This window comes from Centruroides vittatus, unplaced genomic scaffold, assembly GCF_030686945.1.
Source record: "Centruroides vittatus isolate TY-2023 unplaced genomic scaffold, ASM3068694v2 contig_371, whole genome shotgun sequence".
Lineage (NCBI taxonomy): Eukaryota > Metazoa > Arthropoda > Arachnida > Scorpiones > Buthidae > Centruroides > Centruroides vittatus.
The window spans coordinates 3,190,337-3,211,197 of record NW_027122194.1 but is presented as its reverse complement, the minus strand read 5'-3'; the positions used below and the strand labels follow the sequence as shown (position 1 = coordinate 3,211,197).

Here is a 20,861-nt window from a genome sequence, read left to right as displayed (position 1 = left end):
AATTTTCATTTAGTAATATTTCAAATGTAATTAAGTGCATTACATATAATTAAAATAGATACAAAAACAAAAATAGCAAAATTAAATCTTATATTCCCCATTTTATAAAATATTCTAAATTGAAAATAAGCATTAAAGTAAAACAATTTATACCATTTAATTTAACTGTTTAGTTATGTATTCTTTGAATCAAATCAAGATTTATTCATAAGATCACACAGTTTAATTTAATATACTAATACTGAGAGTGTAATAGAAAAAAATAAAAAATCAAAAGCGACGAATTAAGCCTCTAGCGGGCCTAGACAAAATTCTAAATTGGGGCCCCATTTAAATAAGTTGCTTCTAAACAAATCTTATATAATGTGACATTAGCATGAGTGACACCCGGTGCGGATATCGCGGTGTCACCCAGGAATATTTCTAGACGGTGCGAGAGATATCGTGGCGGAGATTACTTCTGACACACGGATGGCTGTTGACCTTTTTTTTTTTTTTTTTTTTTTTTTTTTAGCTAACGACTGCTGAAATTTCTAGATCACTCCAAGTTACGGGCCGTACACGTGATTTTACGGTATTCAGAACGGATCGTTTTACTTCATTTCAGGTATGGGAAATTGAATTAGTGCACATTTGGCGGAGGAGAAAAAGAAATCGGTCGCATTTCGCTTTGTGCTTTCATCCGTGTTGGACGCCATTTCTACTTTTGAATGGTTAATCATTCAAAGTAAAAAAACTTTTACATAGCATTTTATTGAAAACCGAAATATTTTTATTTTTATCGTGGTCGCACAGTGGCGGGCACACGTAAAACGATTGGCGGGCACCATGGTGCCCGCGGGCATAGGGTTGGGGACCACTGATTTATACCATTTAATTTAACTGTTTAGTTATGTATTCTTTGAATCAAATCAAGATTTATTCATAAGATCACACAGTTTAATTTAATATACTAATACTGAGAGTGTAATAGAAAAAAATAAAAAATCAAAATCACAAAATCTTTATCAATTAACAGAAATATCTAAATACTACTAATAATTGCTAGCATGTGTAAAACACACATGCTAGCAATTATTAGTAGTATGACAAACATTTCTATAAAAGAATACTATATGTTTTTGTCATCTTTCCAACAAAAAATCCTTTATTAAGAGTTAATATAACTAAAATAGCATTAAAAAAAAAAAAGCCATATTTTGACTATTTTTGAGTATAATCTCATAATCAGGAAAATGGCTTCTATAATCAAATATGACTGCATAGAAACAAATCATTGATCAAGATTACAAATCCTTAAATTAATACACAATATATATAAAAATTAAAAAAACAGAAATATTTATATATTAATTTTTAAACTTGAAGATTGATTGATATGAATAGTTTGCATTCTCAGGGAAAATGGAAGAACTTTCTCTTATAAATTAGCCATTTCAAGGTTGGGGAAGACAATTTGAGTTTCTTCAGTTTACAAAATGATGTTTCTGGCCTACAATTAAATACAATTTGGAAATCTATTACATTACCCATCATGACCAACACACAATTCAGAGGTCACTTGTGACAATACATGCCCATGTATGTAATCACTAATGTAAGCAGGGTCATGTTTTTTCATTCATTTATGGTAGAGTACAACTGAAGTAGGTTTTCACTTTATTAGGTCTGTAGTGTTCAGATTGCAATTGGTTTTTGTATGGTAGAAGAACTCTATTAAAAAAAAGAAAGAAAATAAAAGAAAAAAGAGGATTTTTGGAGTGTAATTTGAAAGTAAAATAAAACACAAAAAAAGTCTTTTGAAAGTGATTTGTGAAGATTCTTCTTTTGGTAACTAAATAAGATCACATGGGTACTAACTTCTGACCAACCTATAATTTTTGCTTATCATTTTGGCTTTATGCTATTCGGTAACATAGTAAGATTGAAACAGTACTAGCTTGTGATCCTCCTGAAGGTTTTAACTATCATTGTTGTATGTAAATGGCCATGATTGTGTAACCTAATTAGGTTGCATGAATAATAGCTTGAAACCATTGAAAATTTGGATCCATCATTTTGGCTTTAGAAGGGTCTTTAGTGGGATAGTAAGATATTAGTGGCACTAGCTTATGACTCTCCCAGATCCTTTGTTTTTTTTCCAGGCCAGCAAACATTCCAATTCAGTTACCCTCAGAAGGTAAATTCATCATTTAACTTTCCACTAGATTAAAGTACTTGATCACACTGTGTTGTAAATGTGTAGATCTTCAGCAAAAAATTTTTTAATAGTTCTCATTATGAACAATATTTAAGTAATGTATCAATTTGTCACAATTTCTATATTTCTATACATTAACTAAAATTACATACATTTACTGTATCTATCACTTACGTTAATCACAAAAAATATACTAATATTACATTTTTCCCCCCTTCCCAGTATTATGACCAATTAAAATTCCTAATATTTTTTGCCTATTAATTTTTTCATCAGTTTCCATCTACAAAAAATTTTCACAGATCTATACATGTGTTTATAATGTGTTTGCATAAATATATAAATAGACATTAGTCATGAACTAACTTGTTATTGCATTTTATAAGTTTTGTATATTAACTGCTGAATTTATTAGAGTTTTCCTTTGAGATTTTTAGCTGGTGTAAACCATGAGTCACATAATAGATTCTTAACATTGTCACTGTATTACCTCATCTACATTGCTAGCTAGGCAAAATGTAATACCATAAAAGATGTTTCAATATCTATAGTCCATCATGGTGTTGCATTTTACTTGGCCAGCTGTGTATTTTGCATTCAGGGAGTATAATGTACTGGTAGAGGTGGAGAATGTGAATTTGGGCATGAGTGTTTTTTATAATACTTTTAACTGTGGGACAATTTTAAGTAATATTGTTTTAAATTAAAGAAAAATACATTAACTCCAAAAAAAATAAATAAGTTACATATTTTACTCTTTAAATGAGTAATATGTGATTCATGTAAATTGGGAAAATCCAAAAATAACTAAATTTCTTTTCAACTGGTATGGAAAAACAGATTTCATTTAGCATTCTTTTAGTTTACTTTTTTGTTAATAGGCTAGCTGAAATTTAAACTATAGTTAAGTTTGACATGCACTATTTTCAGGTTACATCCCTTTATTCAAATTAGGTATAAGTGAGATCCTACATGTAGGTATTGTAGATTAGGTTTATGGAAGCCTGAAGAACATTAAAAATTTTTAAATGTATTCATGAATTTAGATTGGTTTTATACACTAAAGCATTTTTAATGAATGAAATTTTGCAAAGTTCTTGAAATATTTTTTTTCTTTTTTTATATCATTTTATACTTAATTTATTTAAAGACTTCTTAAGTGTTGCATAAAAAAGTTTCATTCATAAGAGTGTTTTTTTTTCAGTTTTGTTTTCAATCATATTTGAATAATTTGATCCATTTCACATATGTCAGAAATGTGTATAAAAAGAATAAAGTCAAGGAAAATGCATTGGGACTCCTTCATAATAAGAATAATTTGCCATACATAGTAATCATGGAAAATGTTACAAGACTTTTGTTTATGCTTTTCATTTTTAATAAGATATAGATTAGTTTTTATTTCTTTGTTTAATACTGCTTTAAAGTTAATGTTTTTTCTTATCATTTAGAAAGTTCTGATTTTCTGTTATGAATGGCTACATTATCTAAAAGAAAATTTGAAATATGTCTTTTTTCCAAGTAAATCACAAACAAAAATTCTACTTAGCTACACTTAACTATCTTAAAAATAAATTCAAGAAATTAATATTTCCAGAAATTATTTAAGTCTTTAATAAAATTAATGTATCAAATATTTTTAGATTATTATTTTGATAACATTAACACAAAAGACATTTTAAGAAGCTAAAATACAAAATTAAAGTAGAACAGCATAATTTAATTTTTCATGTTAGTTATTCAACTATAGAAATGTATGTATTTTCTCTAATAAGTCATGAGACAAAGGTATGAGTCCAAGATAGAAAAAACAATCATTTCCTCTTTTATGAAAAATAAACATAATAGATGGAATCTTTACTTGCATTTAAATACAAGGGAAAAATCTGCAAACAATATTTTATTGGTTAAATAAATAATTGGGAATATTTTATTCATCTATAAAACTGAAAATTATAAAAATTTTAATAAGTTAAAAAATTAATATTCCTTTTTGAAATATGCTTATTATTATTGCTTTCTTGGCAGATATTTTATTCAGTTTAGGATTTAAAAGAGATAAAAATCAATCTCTCTTTCTAAATAAAGAAAATACACATTTTTCTTGTGAACTACAAAATACTTTAAACATATCCATTAATCCTGGTATCATAATATTCAGCACTTTGAAAATCCATGGCTTACAGTTAAAGTTTACAATATTTATTTTCAATTATGTTTCTCATAGATAGGAAGAGAGTACAAGTGTATGTTGAAAAGTTTTGAATTTTGATAAAGATTTCAATTCATTATTTCATTGCAAAACAGATGATAAATAGTTTACAGCAAATAAAGTTTATAGTCTCAAATTAAACTTGACAGTGTTCAATAATCAGAATCTTCGGGAACAATTCTTTAGTTTCATATACATCCAATTAAAATAAAGGTTTCTTTTAACAACATAAGCTAAATTCATTAGTATAGTTCAATTCTCAAGCAAATTTTCATCTTTTTCAATTGTATGCTGCTGATTCTTGATCTAATTGTGGAATTATTTAGTTTAGTAATAAAAATATTTACATACTAAAACATTTTGATTGATCTTGTAGCCCAGTGGTTCCCAAAGTGGGTGCTACCGCCCCCTGTGGGCCGTGAGTAAATCTAGGGGGCGCTGGAGGCAGGGTACTGAACAGTGACCAAAGGCAAAAGTTGGGGTCACTGACAGCCGTTCCTTTTCCTCTGTTAAATGGATAAGAGGAAACACTGCGTTTAATGGTTTCCAGATGTTGAGAACAATGTACAGTAAGGGCACAAACTGTGAGATTCATAGAAAAGTTTTCCTGAGAATATTTCCAATCCTTTCTCACACAAGAGAAAATGGGTTAGGGGGCATTGGGTATAACTTTATGGAACAAAGGGGGCGGTGGATCAAAAAAGTTTGGGAATCACTGTTGTAGCCCATCTTGTTACATGCCCAAAAAGTATCTTATAGTCCAGAAAACCATTCTTACAGATTACATATTTAGTTGTCTTAAAACAGAGAAATATTTTTTACTTCTGATATCAACCTGAAATAGCCTAACAATAATATCATGCACTGACTGGAATATCATATGTACTAATGTTTGAACACAGCTTACTTAATCTCTCATAGCTTTTGACACACATGGAATCTCATTTATCACTAACAGAAACTATTGTAACTTACATTCATCTCACTACTAAACTATTTTTCAATAATTTGGTAATTTCATTTTAATAACTGTTACAAATCACTTGGTTGCTTCTTCTGTATAAAAGAGATCAACAATTAATTAAATTAACTATCTCTCTTTTCAGTATTTTTAGATTTAATCAACAAATATTCACATGCTTCTTGAACTCTGCTGTTCAATGTTTCTTCAAATACTTGAAACACATCTTTCAGATTATGGACTAGTCAGAAACACTTCTTTTTGAATACTTTTCAATAAATTTTTCATTAAATTTTTAGAAGAAATATTAAAATGAAAATGACAATTAATAGTAAAACTCCAAAGCTTTACTATTAATTTTTCTGTATTTATTTGATACATAGCTATCTGAATTAATTTAAAATGACTCATGTTATCTATAAAATCACATTAATTATAAACTATGAAAAGTAATTACAAGACTAAAAAATTTCACTTAAAATTTTAATCTGTAAAATGAAAGCATTTTCAAACAAAAACAAAACTTTTAAATAGCAGTAACATAATTTTAATGGAAACTTCAAACGTTTTTGGCCTTCTCCAAGACCTGCCTCGGGGTTTTTAATGAAAAAAATTCCCCAAAGCATTTTGATGAATTCTATATTTACTAAACAATGGTAATAAAAAACTATTAATATATATTCTACCTTACACAATGCATCATTAATCAAAAATCCAAACGAATAGTCAAAACTTCAAAACTAAAGCTACCTACATATATTTCACAATTACAAAAAAATTAAAATGTTCTGAAATATACAATCATTCAAATAACATCAAAGTATGCATTAAAAAGGTTTTATTTTTACAAATAAGCTAAATTTGCTATTTTTCAGTTCCTAATAATTTAGAAATGCAAATATACATACAGTGATATCTCAAAACTCCCCAGAAGTGGGATAACTTAGAATCCAAACACTTTTTCAAGGAAATTTGCCCCAAATTGAACTTTTCATGGAACTTTAACACAAAGATGTCCATACTGCATAGTGTATGATATCTGCAACATTTGGGAATATAAGATGCCCCACATTTCCAGATTAGATTTAATTTTTATCTTGGGCTACTTGTACTTTTTTGGTTACTAAACATAATTTTTGGGCTATAGACATTTTTTTTTTTTTTAACTCTTTCCGCCCTGTGGGCACTAAGAGGGCCTCTTTTAGTAGGCCCATTATGGGTTCGGCCAGGCCCACAATGGAGCGACCGGGTGGTGAGGGACGGGGCCCGACATATCCGAACGAACCACCCCCGAAAAATTCCTGGGGATTTTTGACCCGTTCGGATTCGATCCCGAGTCCCCCAGAGCGGTAGGCTGCCACCTTGACTGCTCGGCCATCCGGCCGCTGGGGCCATATAAACTGATAATACAGTTAAATACAATTTTGTTAATACAATTTTGGAATACATATTAAATGATCCCAGCCATGCTCAGTTCATCTCCTGCATTTTATTGCATTATTTACTTTTTTCATTGTTTTGTGCATTAATGAAGGGATTTTTTTGTACTATTTTACCTTAAATAATGATTTTTAAAAATTAAAATAGACGTTTTTGGGATTTGGGAATGGATGATTTCGCTTCGCATTATTCCATACAAGAAAAATTGCCTTGGAACTCAAATGCTATCTAGGAATGAATTAAACCAAGTAACAAGATATCAAAGTAATGTGAATTATTACTGCAAATTTTCCTTGTGCAACCCTCTAGTTAACTAACATCTAAAATTCAGCAAATGTATTTTATTCTAGTAGATTCACATAAACAATGTATACAATAAAAATTAATTTGAATACAGAAAAAATTTTTAATAGAATCCTTATAAATCACTTGAAGTAGAAAATGAGAATTTCATCATCTTTTAGTTCTTTGTGCTATATTGGTTTGTTTGCTGTATTGATTGTTTGGTTTCATATAAAAGTCTAGTTTTTCTGAAAAATTTTCAACAAACTCATATGTATAGATGAACAACAATGAATTTTTTAATTCAATATTAACACATTAGTAATTTTAAAAATTACCAGCATGTTCAACAATTTAAAGTAATAATTGAAGATGTCATACATCATAATAGGTGGTTGTCTCTTTAATCCAAAAACATTCAAATTTAATTAAAAAATGTCATACATCATTTTTAATCAGTGCCTAAAGTTTGATAAACAGTTTATCTCCCAAGTTAATATTTAGTTAGGTTAATCCAATATTCTCTACAAGTTGATATCATGTTCGCATATTAACATATATCAAAAAATTACAATAAAATTATAATAAACAGTAATTACAGTGAATATCCTTATATAATATATATATATATGTTGTTAATAAAACAGCTGAAGAAGATGGCCATAAAATGGAGAAAAACATTACTGAATAAAAAATAATTTTTGTTTCCTGAACAAGTACTTTGATTTTTATATTGCAATATAACTTATGTGCCAAATTTTACACGTTTTAATTTTAATAAATAAAATAAAACAATAATTTTATTCATTACTTAGTTTCAATATAATGACTCAATATTAAATAAACAATCTGTAAAATTTAACATGAAAACTGAGCAGAATATCATTTTTCTTAGAAAAACTTGAGAAAATCGTACACTAATTAAAAATATCAATTTCAAGGATATGTTAAACCAACATATGATTTAGAATTGTTGGTATAATATTGCAAACAATTGTTTTTAGCTTTTGAGAAAGATAAAGCCTAACATTAATATAAAAATTTTTGTATAATGCTTTATTTTTTTAAAATAAAATGGAGTCTGTCTTTAAAATGAAAGTTAAAAATACAGACTCAATCTACTTCTAGTTTGTCTAATAAAATGAAAAAGATCATTTATGTTCATGGTTAGTAATGAATTTTTTATGCTACAATGATTCACTAAACTCCAGATTTAAATAATATTACTGTTAATGATTTACAAATAATTCTAAGCATTAATTGTTTCTTCTTAAATGAAAATACATTAAGCTAATATAAAATAATTTTAATAAGAAAGCAAATATAAATATGTCAAATCACAATATCAAATAATTAATAAAAAAGTCTAGCTGATTATAAAATAATTATAAAACATTTTTTATGAAAGTTTTTAAAAATTTATCAAAATGTACATTATATAGTTTCATTTTACTTAAATAAAATTATTTTGTTTTTCTTCAAATTTATTTACAAAAAAAATGATGAATATTACATCACATATAGTTTTGTACTCACTCATCTGAATATATTTTAAAACATTAATATTAAATTATTTTAAACAAAAGTATTACAGTGTAATAATTATATTTTGCTATACTTCAACTAAAAAAATGTTTCATCTTTTTACAGATATATACTTTGTCATATAATATAAAATAATGTATTAAATTTCTTTAAAATGTTATAAAACGTGGAAAACATTAAATTTATTATCTCATACTTCAAATTCATAATAGAGTTTCCAAAAAATTTGAATAATCAAAAGATTTGTGTACTTATTTCTTCTGATATTAAATTATGTAAAATGTTGCAAACAAACTATTTACTTTTCATTATTGATTCTATAAAAAAAAAAAAAACTAATAAATTGTAACTTTATTATTTAGTAAATAATTATTCTTTCTTCCAAAATTGTGAAAATTTAAAATGATAGTTTACAAAATAAATGTGTTTATTAGCTTTATAAAGCCTATTTGTTAGTATTTGGAATTAGTCTAATTTTTGTATATTAGTTCTATTTCACTAAGGCCAGGAACACACATGCATAAAATTCAGCATAAAATCTAGCATAAAATAGAAAGCATAAAAATTTTTCTGAAATTTTGGCTGAAACGTAACTGAAAAAAGAGTAGAGCATGTCTCTACTTTTTACGCCAAAATTCCTCCAATAAAGAGAAGTCTTTTCTGTGACATCAAAGTAGACACGTGGTTTTAATTCTAACAATGGCAGCAAAGAGGGTTACGCTATAATTGTGACAGTCTCGAAAAAACAAAAAATAAATGAAATAGATGAGTTTATTGAATCCGTTTGACCACATCAGTGTCATGTATAAAGACACTGTATTTAAACGTTTATGGATGGATGTAGGTGCAAAATTTCAAATAACAGGTAGGTCTGGTAGAATTGATATATAGGCATAGTATTTAGATCACATGTTCTTTATTTGAATTCGGAATACAAGTGTATTAATTTAAATTTTCTATATTATAGCAGAGGAAGCGGAGAAAAATGGATGGAATAGATATATGAGAAGAAAAAATTAATAAAATTAGCACTATTAGTGGCAGTGGTGTTTCCTATTCGGCCAGAATTTTTACGTGTGTTCTGGCATAAAAGCATAAAACAGAAACTGAACTGAAAGCTGATTTCTGATTCAGTTTTCTGCCACACAACTATTTTTCAGAATAGTATAATGAACAGTACAATTTCAACTATAATACATTTTGTGACAAGAAATATGAAAGACACCAAAATATACCTGAATAATTTTTTAAATAAACTCTATTTTTTTAACAGCAGTAAATATTTTGTTTAAGATTGACACTATCATACACACTAAAAGAACATTGTTACTATGATGATGATGTACATTATCAATTTTACTTTACTATTTCATCAATTTATTTAATTCATATAACTCTAGTCTAAAAAATTAGAATAATTATATCAATAATGCAATTTATTTCATTCAAAAAATTTCTTAAAATGAAATTCAGTTAGGAAATTCAATATTAACAAGCAATTATTTATTGTGACATTGTCACAATGCTGAGCTGCAATTTTTAATCATATTTTTAATTTAATTAATTTAAAATATATGCTTTTTACCTCAAATTAGTGGCGGCTTTCCTCTGTACACCATACTTTTCCTTTAACAATAAACTTGTGCCAGTCATCTATTAACTGCTTTCAGGGGAAGTTTTGAATTGAAATAATGTACTTCCAGTTTGCATCAGAAGTTCATACATAGTTAATCGAGGCCTCCAGTCCCTAAGGTTTCTATACCTGATCTCGTCTTTCATCTATCTAACTCCGTTCTTGAGATTAAGGAAAGACAGACAAATGAACAGTGAAAATTTATAGATCTACAATTTTTTCAAATTGCAGCCCAATAAATTAGGTGACAGAAAAAGTCATGCACCAAGGAGGCATCTAAACTATTACTGCAAACATAATGATCATGGTTATAGTATCATCGCAAAAGGGTAATTTCTTGTGAAACAAAGGCACAATTTAAAGCAGTCTTTAGTACTTAGGTAACCTCTCCTTGCCTGGGTAGCTTATGCTTATCCTATAACAGATTTTTCCAAAGATGTTGCAACTGCCATTCCAAGATCCTTTAGACTTGGTATGCCAGCTTTGGTCATCTACATCATGTTCCACAAATGTTTGATGGTGAACAAATCAAGAGATCAGACTGGCCAAAAATGTGTGCCAACATGATGAAGAAATCCTAGAAAACCGTATGTGCAGCTGAGCATTATCTTACTAGAAAATGGCTGTTTGTAGCTCTGCTATGAAAGGAAACATCAGGCCACAGGATTTCCTGCTTGTACTACTATGCCATCAACATTCATTGTATCACAGTTATGGGTGACCAACTGTCACAAAAGATGGGTGACCAGCATACCAGCAATAGGGAAAGTGTGTTGTTCAAAGTAAAGGCAAGATTGAAGTGATTCTTCACATTCTCACATAGTGGTCATCTGTTCCCAAACAGAAATAGGACTCATCATTAAAGATGATTCACTGCCATTCTGTAGAAGTTCACTCTTCTCTGTCACAGCACCACTTCAAACAAAAGTTACGATAATGATAGGATGCATAGCAGTTGCCGTACTTGCAAATTTGCCTCTGCTAATCACCTGCCAGTTGATTCAGGAAATCTCAAAAATAGCAGAAATTATAAAATACATCATCAATTTTTAATTAAATAAACATTAAATTTAGTATTAACTGAAGACTTTATGTATATATTTCAGTCTCTACATAAATAAGTCATTATGCAAAGAGAATACAGTTGCTGAAAAGTTAAACTGAAATTTAGTGAAAAAAAGGAATATTTTCAAAAACCGTTACTTTTAAATCAATCAGATAAGTAATTTTCACTAGTGTTGCAATCATCACTTTCCTTCACTTTAGCTTAAAAATTTTATTGATTCTTGTTGCAGAAGCAACATCATTCCAAATATACATCCTCCTCCTCCCCAGATGTGCAAGCTTGTGATATACAGATTTGAAGTCACCGAGAGTCTACAAAAAAAATCTTTATTCATTTTACTTTGAGATTTTTTCCTAGTACAATCTCAGACTATTTTTCATATCTTTAGTCCTTGCTTCTTGCATTTCTTTTGAAAGTTGACTAATAGGATCCAGCAAGTGCTTCATTATTAAAGACCCATGAATCAAGATTTTGTAGATACATGAATGACATAAAACCAGTGTTAAGTATCTCCTTCATCATATTTTTTCCAAAAACTTGAAACACCAGACTAATAACAGCCCAAATAATTTTAGCTTGGCCTTCTTTATCTGATAACAAAATTACAAAAGTATCTTTGAAAAATGGTACAAGAATGGTATATTCTGAAGAATATAAGATATAAAAAATAATAATAATAAACAAAATGCTTGAAAACCAAACTTTTGAACAATGTGCAACAGAGAACAAAAAATTTTTTATTTAAATTCAGCTGATAAATCAATCAACGACTTGATTCATAAAAGTCTCTCTCTTCAAAAAAATTACAGATCTTGTACAAATTTGCATAACAGTCTTGAATTATACACATTTTGTGATAATCCTGAATAAAAATTATAGCAGACAAAACTGGACAATTTATTATATCCACCTAAACTTTAAAAAGATTATTATTTTTACATTCTAAAACATCTCAAAGCACAATATTCATAATAAAGCATTTTGACATGATAATAATATACCATAACTTCTCTAATACATGTATTTGTATTGGGTTAATGAAATAACAGTTTTAAAGTGTACACCTGATACATCTTTCACTGAGAACTGAGTTTTTCCATTACTGAAAAAGAAAGGATCACTGCACATCATAAAATTCAGTAATTAAAAACATTTGTGAATTGCTTGTTCAAAGTAATATTTATGAATGCTGATTAGCTGAAATGTTTTAAGCTATAAGTTTTACATATTTGTATACCTGAATTTCCCTTGTACTTTATGTGCTTTAATTTTTAAATATTTTCAAATTAATTCAGAACACAATAATTTTTCAATTTTTAGTCACTTTTTGATAATTCTGACTACTGTGCAATGGTGTCAAAAGAGACAAGGTTCTCTAGTAAGTCTTCCACCTATCTCCAGATAATGGACAAAGAATCTATTGCAGCTATTGTTACTTGTTTCACAATTAGATGATCATCTCTCCTCATCGTCTGTGTGGGGTGTCCAGACGGTCTTCCATGTATGTGTGCTCTGACGTATCCACTGCTCCAACACTTATTTACTGTCAGTTCAGAATGACCCAGATGATAGTTAATTCAGCAAAATAGCCAACCAACTTTCCTCAGCCCAATAATTCAGCCTTTTTCAAACTCCATCAATTGTGCATAAGATCTGTACATAAGGCATTGCCTGCATCCAAATATCTCTAATCAACAAGAACACTGAATGTTCTGAGAACAACGAGACTTTGCTAGCCCTTTTTACAGAATATTGGGATAGAAATTTTAAGACATTCCAATAGCATTACCTGGCACACAGTAGTAATCATATACATACCTGTCTGAAATATAGCTATAAGCAATAGTTTTGGGTACATTTCACTAAATAGAAATTAACTTAGAAATCCAAATTAATCTTATTGATGAAAAAAGTTACACCCCAAACAGAATGACTTCTATCTTGGTGAATAACTTTTTACATAAATGAATGTAATTTAGATTACTAAAACAAATTTCCCTAAATAGAAATTAACTAATTTAATTTTTTATGATTGTGTCGTCATCATACTAACAACATAATAAAAAGAAAAAAATCATTACTAAGCTACAGTTTTTGCAAGCAATATGTATAGTTTAATTGATCTTTATTTTCCTATTAAAAATTAAGCATTTATTTACTTTTAACAATTAAAACAAAGTGAAATGATTATTATATAGTCTCAAACACAATGCCACATGAATAGTTGTAAATGAAACATTATTATATGTTGACAAAAACATTCACACATAATGATGCTTAAAATTATAATTTTACATCATAACTTATAAAATATTTTGTAAGTTTGATATAACAAGGAAAAATAAGTGTTATCCAGGCAAAACATTCATGTTCAATGCTAACTTTCTTCACATATCATTTTAGACTTACAAATTTATTTGTATATGGAATATTCATGAAAAACAGTATCCATAAAAGAAAATTTAAAACTTTAATAAAACTAATTATTTTGATGTAGGTTGCAAAATAAAAATTTAATTAAAACCATAATGAGCAAATAAATTTTTTATTATAATTACATAAAACTTCTTTTAAATCATGTAATTACAGATTTTCATTCAATTATCAATGTTGTATTTTTAATAAAATTTTACTTATAATTGTATAATTTCATTTGTTGAAATCACAAAAAGAAAAAATCAAATATCAAAACGATATTTTAAGTAATGAAGAAAACAGCATATTGATTATCTCCTCAACTTTACCATTAATGCAAAAAAATTTTTGTATAATCATTATTTATACAATACTGTTTTCAATGAAAAAAATCTGTTTTAAAATTATTCAAATATGCATTATCTACTTGACATTGTGCTTATATGAAAATTTGTCTTCTCTATTGTCATTTAATTATCATTATTGATTCAAATATTAATTTTGATAATTTTAAAATTTTTGTTATTAATAAAGTATAAAGTAAACAAAATCAATATAGCATCAAATTTTATTTTGTATATTTATCATAAAAAATAATAGAATTTGAAAAGAGATAACAGCAATTGATACTTTGCCAACTTTAAGTACTGCTACAAAAACTTTGGTAATACATATAATTATGGTTATGGATATGAATATGACTATGTTAAAAGAATTTGAATATACTCTCATATTTCTCTAATAGTAATGAAAAATAATTTCTTGATTCAAACAATATTCTGCATTCGTTAGTCTCATACTAAGAATAAAAAGCTTAACATATTGTTTCAACAACTTTGATAAGTTCCAACCAGAATATAGTTATTTACATAACTATATTCTGGTTATAAACTTATGTTATTTACATAATAATTTAAACAACTATAAATAATTCCGTTATTAAAATTTAACAAAAATTTAGTTTTCAATATTTATATGAGAAACTGTTTTGAAGACTAGTTAATTGTCTATTGTTTTTAAGATGATTTAATTATATCACTAAAATCTTTAGCCTAAAAACAAATTATATTAAATTGCACAGATATTGCTATTTAATTTATTTAATAAATTTCTATAATTAATCTATTTTAACATCATATCATTCTGTAATTTAAATCAACCTATACTCCATTTATGATATCCAGATACATGAAAAATGAAATACAGTTATTGTAGTTAATAAGCAAAATTTCAGAAGAAATAAAGGGCAACTGATGATTAAAAAGCAATTATTGCGGTATTAGTTAAATAAGTAAGATGATAATACCGAGAGATTAAAACAAATACATACAATATGAGACTTGTATATTGATTTAAACATTTAAAACACCATATTATTGTTGGAAAAAATAAAAATAATTTTAATGCAGAGGTATAACCTGTTTAAGTAAAATAAATATGAACTGGGAAAAGCCATAATGAATGATAAACATCTATACACTAATTACATAAGAAATTATCAAACTTATTCCTTAATTTTTCCAGCTAAAAACTTTATTAGCAAAATCTATTTTCAGAGAAAACTCTCTTTCCAATTATATTAATTCACTACATGATATTGTTATACAAATCTTTCCAAAAAACATTTTTTAAAAGAATTAATACTTAAACTATCTCTTGAGTGAGCTATTTATTCTATACATCTTATTCGAGATAAATATTAAAATCACAAATACATAAAAATCATAAATAAGTTAATTATCCAGATTTATTTAAAAATCGCACAAAAACTATGGAAGTCATTTCCAAAACATTTATCACGACTTATTTATAACTAAAAATTATGATTTAGTCCTAATATATTTATAGTATATTGTTATTTTATAAGATAAAATAATAACGGTTTTCTTTTTATTCCACCTAAACAGTAATTTATAAACAATAATTTTGGTTTGTTCAGCCACTTATAATATACATTTATAATAACTGAATCATAATTTTATTCAAATATTTCTATAAAATATTGTACAGAATCAGTTATTTTTTAAAAATTTTTTAATTATTATAATTATTACTATACAAATAAATGGTAATAATAATAATGACTTTGTCACATGGCAGTTAACCCAAAATTAGCTTAGAGATTTATTAAAATTCACAAACTAATGAATATTATTATGATAATTTGTGATATTCATAAGAAATTTTACATAAAAATATAAAAGTTAAATTTCTAATTTGTCAAAAGAGGAAAGAAGTTTGAAGAATGTTGTATGATGAATTTCATATCCAAAATGCACATATGCTAAATAATTATCTCTCTTTTTAATTACTTGAATTTAGATTTTTATGAAAATACTCAATTGTTTGTCATAAAATGTCAAAACTGCCATTTATAACCACTTACCTCGTGTATGATTTTACAACCAACTACTGGACCTATCTGTGTAAATAGGGCTAAGATGAGTTCTTCCGTAACTGAAGGATCTAAATTACCGACGTATCTAAATAAGCAAAAAACATAATATGATATATAAAAATGGAATAAATTAAAAAACACATGGCTCAAAATACACTAGTGTTATAGACAAAAGAGATCATACTTACAATGTACGCGGCTGATTTTCACTATTATAGTCCTGTAATGTAAAAAACTAAATTAAGGGATAGAAAACATTGTTCTTTAATAAGAACTTTTCTTTTTTTTTTATCATTGATGGTAACGATACCTGAGTGGACATGATGGCGATCGAGAACTCGTATTGTACTTGTCAGCCTGCGTGCGCCGCTCCGGAATTCTGGGTACCACGAGGTACTCTCCCGCCAATATTCAAATATAATTTTCGGCACTTTATAGTCCTAAATGAAAAGGAATTTTCTCACCGATAACTTCTAAATGCCTATTCAAAATGTTAAGTAAATTTAAATCGTACTTCGCACTCAGTTGCGCTTTTCCAACAGTTCTTAAAAACGTTAAGTGTTGCCAAACGGCATATATAATTTTCACATTTTTGCAATTTATTTAAAAAGTGTTTGTATAATTTTATTTTTTTGTTATAACAAAGAAAATACAAAACGGAATAAATATTAGCATTAATTATTTATTTTTTAATAAAATAAATATTAAACACTATTGAAAACACTAAAATAAAAGAATTCAAAAATACCTTGAAATTATACCGGTAACAAAAGAAACGGGTAATAATGAAACCATAAACCAAAAATTTTCTATAATTCGGAGATATAAGATTTATATATTGTTTAAATACCCTTCTGTTTTTAGTACTTAGTTTATATTTAAATACCCAAATGATGAATATGTATATTGCGATTATATTATTTTAATTTCATTCACAATGTCTCAAACGTTGCGGCTCAAGTTGAATAATCAATTTTATACGATTGACTGACTATTCAACATGAGGTACTATCAGTTTATATATTAATACATCCAAAATTTTACTCTGTAAAAATTTTAAAAAATTTTTTGAACAATCTTCACACAAAATTTCTATTATATTTACCGCGGTATCAATTTTACTTTGTTTCTAAATTACTTTAGCTTTGTTAATACAATTAAATATATTAAACCCGTATCCATTATTTATTGTTTGAGTTTTTCTGTGTGTATACATATGTTGAAATTTATATTCGTTTAATTTTTGAAAAGAATTTAGGAAATATTTAAAACATTATTGATTTTTCCATCGTTTTTCATTGATAATTTAACTTAAAATGTGTTGAGAAAGTATTTTTTCAACCATTTTTTTTATCGTAAGTGTTAAAAAAAAAGAAAAAGGTAGAAGATTTTGCTTTAAGGGAGAATTAAACTTGGGTCATTGCAGTAGAAGTATGACATACTTTCCGTATCGCTACCTTGGCGGCGATGCCGGCCGGTATAAATAATCATGTATAAATTGCATTAGTTAAATTAATTTGAGAAATTTGCAAATGCTTCACGTTTCCAAATTTTGTGTATAAATTGCTATTTTTTTTTAACATTTATTTAATATGGTACTAAAGATAGAGGTTTTAAACGTAAACTGGATCAATAATTCATAATTATAACCTATATCAAAATATTGAATCTTGAAATTACATTATGAATACAGATGAAATATAAAGGCGTATCATTGAAATAAATAAAACTTATATGAACATATTTGAGATTTTTGATTTTGAAAACAATAGATTGTTATAAAGTAAAATTTAGATAGTACAATAGTTATAATGAAATTTATCTTTGGTCATCGAGGGCAGTTTATCTGAATTTGATGAGTTGTATGTTTCGAACGAAAATAAATAATTTGTAATCTATAGAAATTATATGACATAGTTTATATACAAGACCAGTCAGAGGTCGAGAGTAGTCCGATCAAATTACCGTTTTGAGGCCCCAATGTGTTTAAAAAACAAAGTAAAAATGTTAAAAAAATTGTATTGCATTTTTAAAATAATAGCATTTGACAAAAAAATAAAGACTTTTGCTTAAAAATGAAGTTAAATGAATAATTATGTTTTTTTTTTTTTTTTAACTCCTCTCGCCCTATGAGCACTAAAAATGGGCCTTTTACCAAGTCCATTGTAGAATTGGCCAGGCCAACAATAAAGCTGCCGATTGATAAGGGACGGACCACCTCCCGAAAAATTTCTGGTCTTTTGACCCGTCTGGATTATTTCCGAGTCCCCAAAGCGATAGGTTGCCCGGTCAAACGACCTCTAGAATGAATAATTTGAAACGAATAATTATAAGGCCATCTGTTAATAAAAGACCCGGACTAAACGGTCTGGCTGAACTCCTTGTAGTAGAACCTATCTGTATAGGCATTTTAAATAAGACTATATAAGATCTATTCAGTGTTTGTAATTTTATTTTTTGTTTTGTGCACGTTGAAATGATGATGATTTCGTATTCTTGAAGAAAGTTTCAGTGGACAGGTTATAAAATTTTACAAAATTACTGTTTTTTTTTTTTTTTTTCTTTCTTTACGTAGGATTGACCAGGCCTATGATGGGATGACTAGTGAGAGACAGATTCCAACATGTCAGGAGCAGACCATCATCCGAAAATTCGTGCAGTTTTTCTTCCGGATTTGATCTCAGATTCATCAGAGCAGTAAGCTGACGCCTTAACCGTCTAGGCCCTCCGGCTATTTTTGTATTTATATTATACTAAATTAAAGAACAAATATCCATATCATCACTGCGACATTGGTAAAATAATGTGAAAATAATGGAAAACAAGTTGTTTTTTATAAATATTTTATAATTTATCTTTTTTTCATAAAAATGAATGCAAGATTAATAAGGATAGAATCTATAAACAATGTATTTTTAAAACGCAATTTGTATCGAAATTATATGCAATTCAAAAACAGAGAAAGATACAATTTCATAAAAAGAAATAGAAATTATTAAATTATTTTTTCAATATAGCAAAATCATTTATATTTAATATTCTATGAATGTATAAATCAGTCATAAGCAGCTACACATTTCAATCATTGTGTATAAGACGGATTATATAGTATTAGCCTAAGTATAATATCAATACCTATGTATGAGACTAATTATTCAGATAAATATATGTATGCTTATATCTACATAAAATATCTGTATGAAAATTTGATATATTTTTAATCAAATTTATATTTCATTTATTAAAAAAAATCAAATATTAGGAAATGTACTTTAATTTTAAGTGTGTGTAAATGAAACATAGATCTACACGTGATTATGATAATTTTAATGGTAAAATAATTATCTTTTTATATAAAAAATAGTCTGTTAGTCCAGTGGCGTAGCGAACATAACTGGCGCCCGGGGCACGACACTTTGTTAGTGCCCCCTCCTCCCTAAAACACATATAGTTTGTCTTGGAAACCATTTGGACGCCCCTCTGCGAGTGGCGCCCGGTGCATGATACACTCCCTTGCACCCTCTCGCTACGCCACTGTGTTAGTTTACTAAAAAGTATATAAAGAATATCTTCATACAGGGTGACTCAAAAGTTATTTAACCGAGATTTACAACATTTTAAGCCGTCTTATATTCAAATGTAAATGTATACATTTGTTAAACTTATATACTTCAGTTTATATATTCTTAAATTTGTTAAATTTAAGAATATATAAACTGAATTCCAATGGATTTTTTGTCCAGATTCTTCCTGCTACTATCTAATATATAGAATAATAGTGTAAGAATGAAGATGAATAAAAGCAAATCTAAAATCTAAAGTAACAGAAAACAGAGAACAAGGATTTTTTTTAAATTAATTTTTCTTTAATAAAAACTTTTCACTAAATTCAAGCATCAATTTGCAAACAATAGAATATTAACTTATTTTTCAAAAACTGTTTGATATCTCAACTTTATGATTCCTTAAATAAAATTTGAATGCATTAATTTACAGAAGTTGATCAAGTAATTATTCTTGCATATTTTATTAGTTTCTTTTATAAAGAATAATTCCATTTTCTTATATTTTGATTCTCAATTATCTCTTAATATTCCTAGTTGATCATTCATTTAAGTATTAATTATTCGTTTGTAATATTAATGGTATTTTCGACGATTGAAATATTAAATTTAATGGTTATTTAATTACGAAAGATTATTATATAAGTATGTAATCTAATTGCAAATGAAAAAGGATCGAAGGATTACACTAATTCGTGAAGCTTTTAGTTTTTATGGTTCTGTTGTCAACCTCAATTTCACTCGGTAATAACTTCTTTAATTCTTTCAAGCAAAAGTTTTTAAGTACTACATTAGAAGTTGAGCATTAGAATTTGAAATATCGAAATTAAATTAATTGTTTAAATGCACAAACAGAAAGGACTTACTATTTTTAATTGTAAATTTAGTTCATAAATCTTAAATAATGAAAATTTGGTTTAACCCAAAACATAAAGCAAAAATACTAAATAATAATTAATATATTCTTTAAAAAGAAGCAAGATTAAAAGAAAGGTCAGTGATTAAAACTTATTCCTTAGAAATTTTAAAACATGGTCAAATATCTCTTTCATTGTCTTTAATAAAATGAAAAAACGTTTTGTAAATGCAAATGTAAAATTATAAGTAAATTATTTTTTTGTATTATTTTCATATGCAAGAATTTTA

At 27.1% G+C, this 20,861-nt stretch overlaps 1 protein-coding gene across 4 annotated transcripts in view; it reads right to left on the bottom strand.

Annotated features, from left to right (window-relative positions):
* LOC136975438 (nucleolysin TIAR-like) overlaps nt 1-16,697 on the bottom strand; it is a 303,606-nt gene extending 286,909 nt beyond the window's left edge. For 2 of the 4 annotated variants that reach the window (XM_067270497.1, XM_067270498.1), the window contains exons 1-2: nt 16,341-16,381; nt 16,141-16,237 (exon numbers count right to left, since the gene is read on the bottom strand). Coding sequence is in view for 2 of the 4 variants with exons in the window: in XM_067270494.1 (XP_067126595.1) it covers nt 16,141-16,237; nt 16,341-16,387; nt 16,463-16,474 (156 nt within the window). In the remaining 2 variants the exon portion in view is untranslated. Of the gene's footprint in view, nt 1-16,140; nt 16,238-16,340; nt 16,388-16,462 lie in introns of those variants that run through there. The other 2 variants (XM_067270494.1, XM_067270493.1) reach the window with 2 other exon arrangements.
* Nucleotides 16,698-20,861: the final 4,164 nt, after the last annotated feature.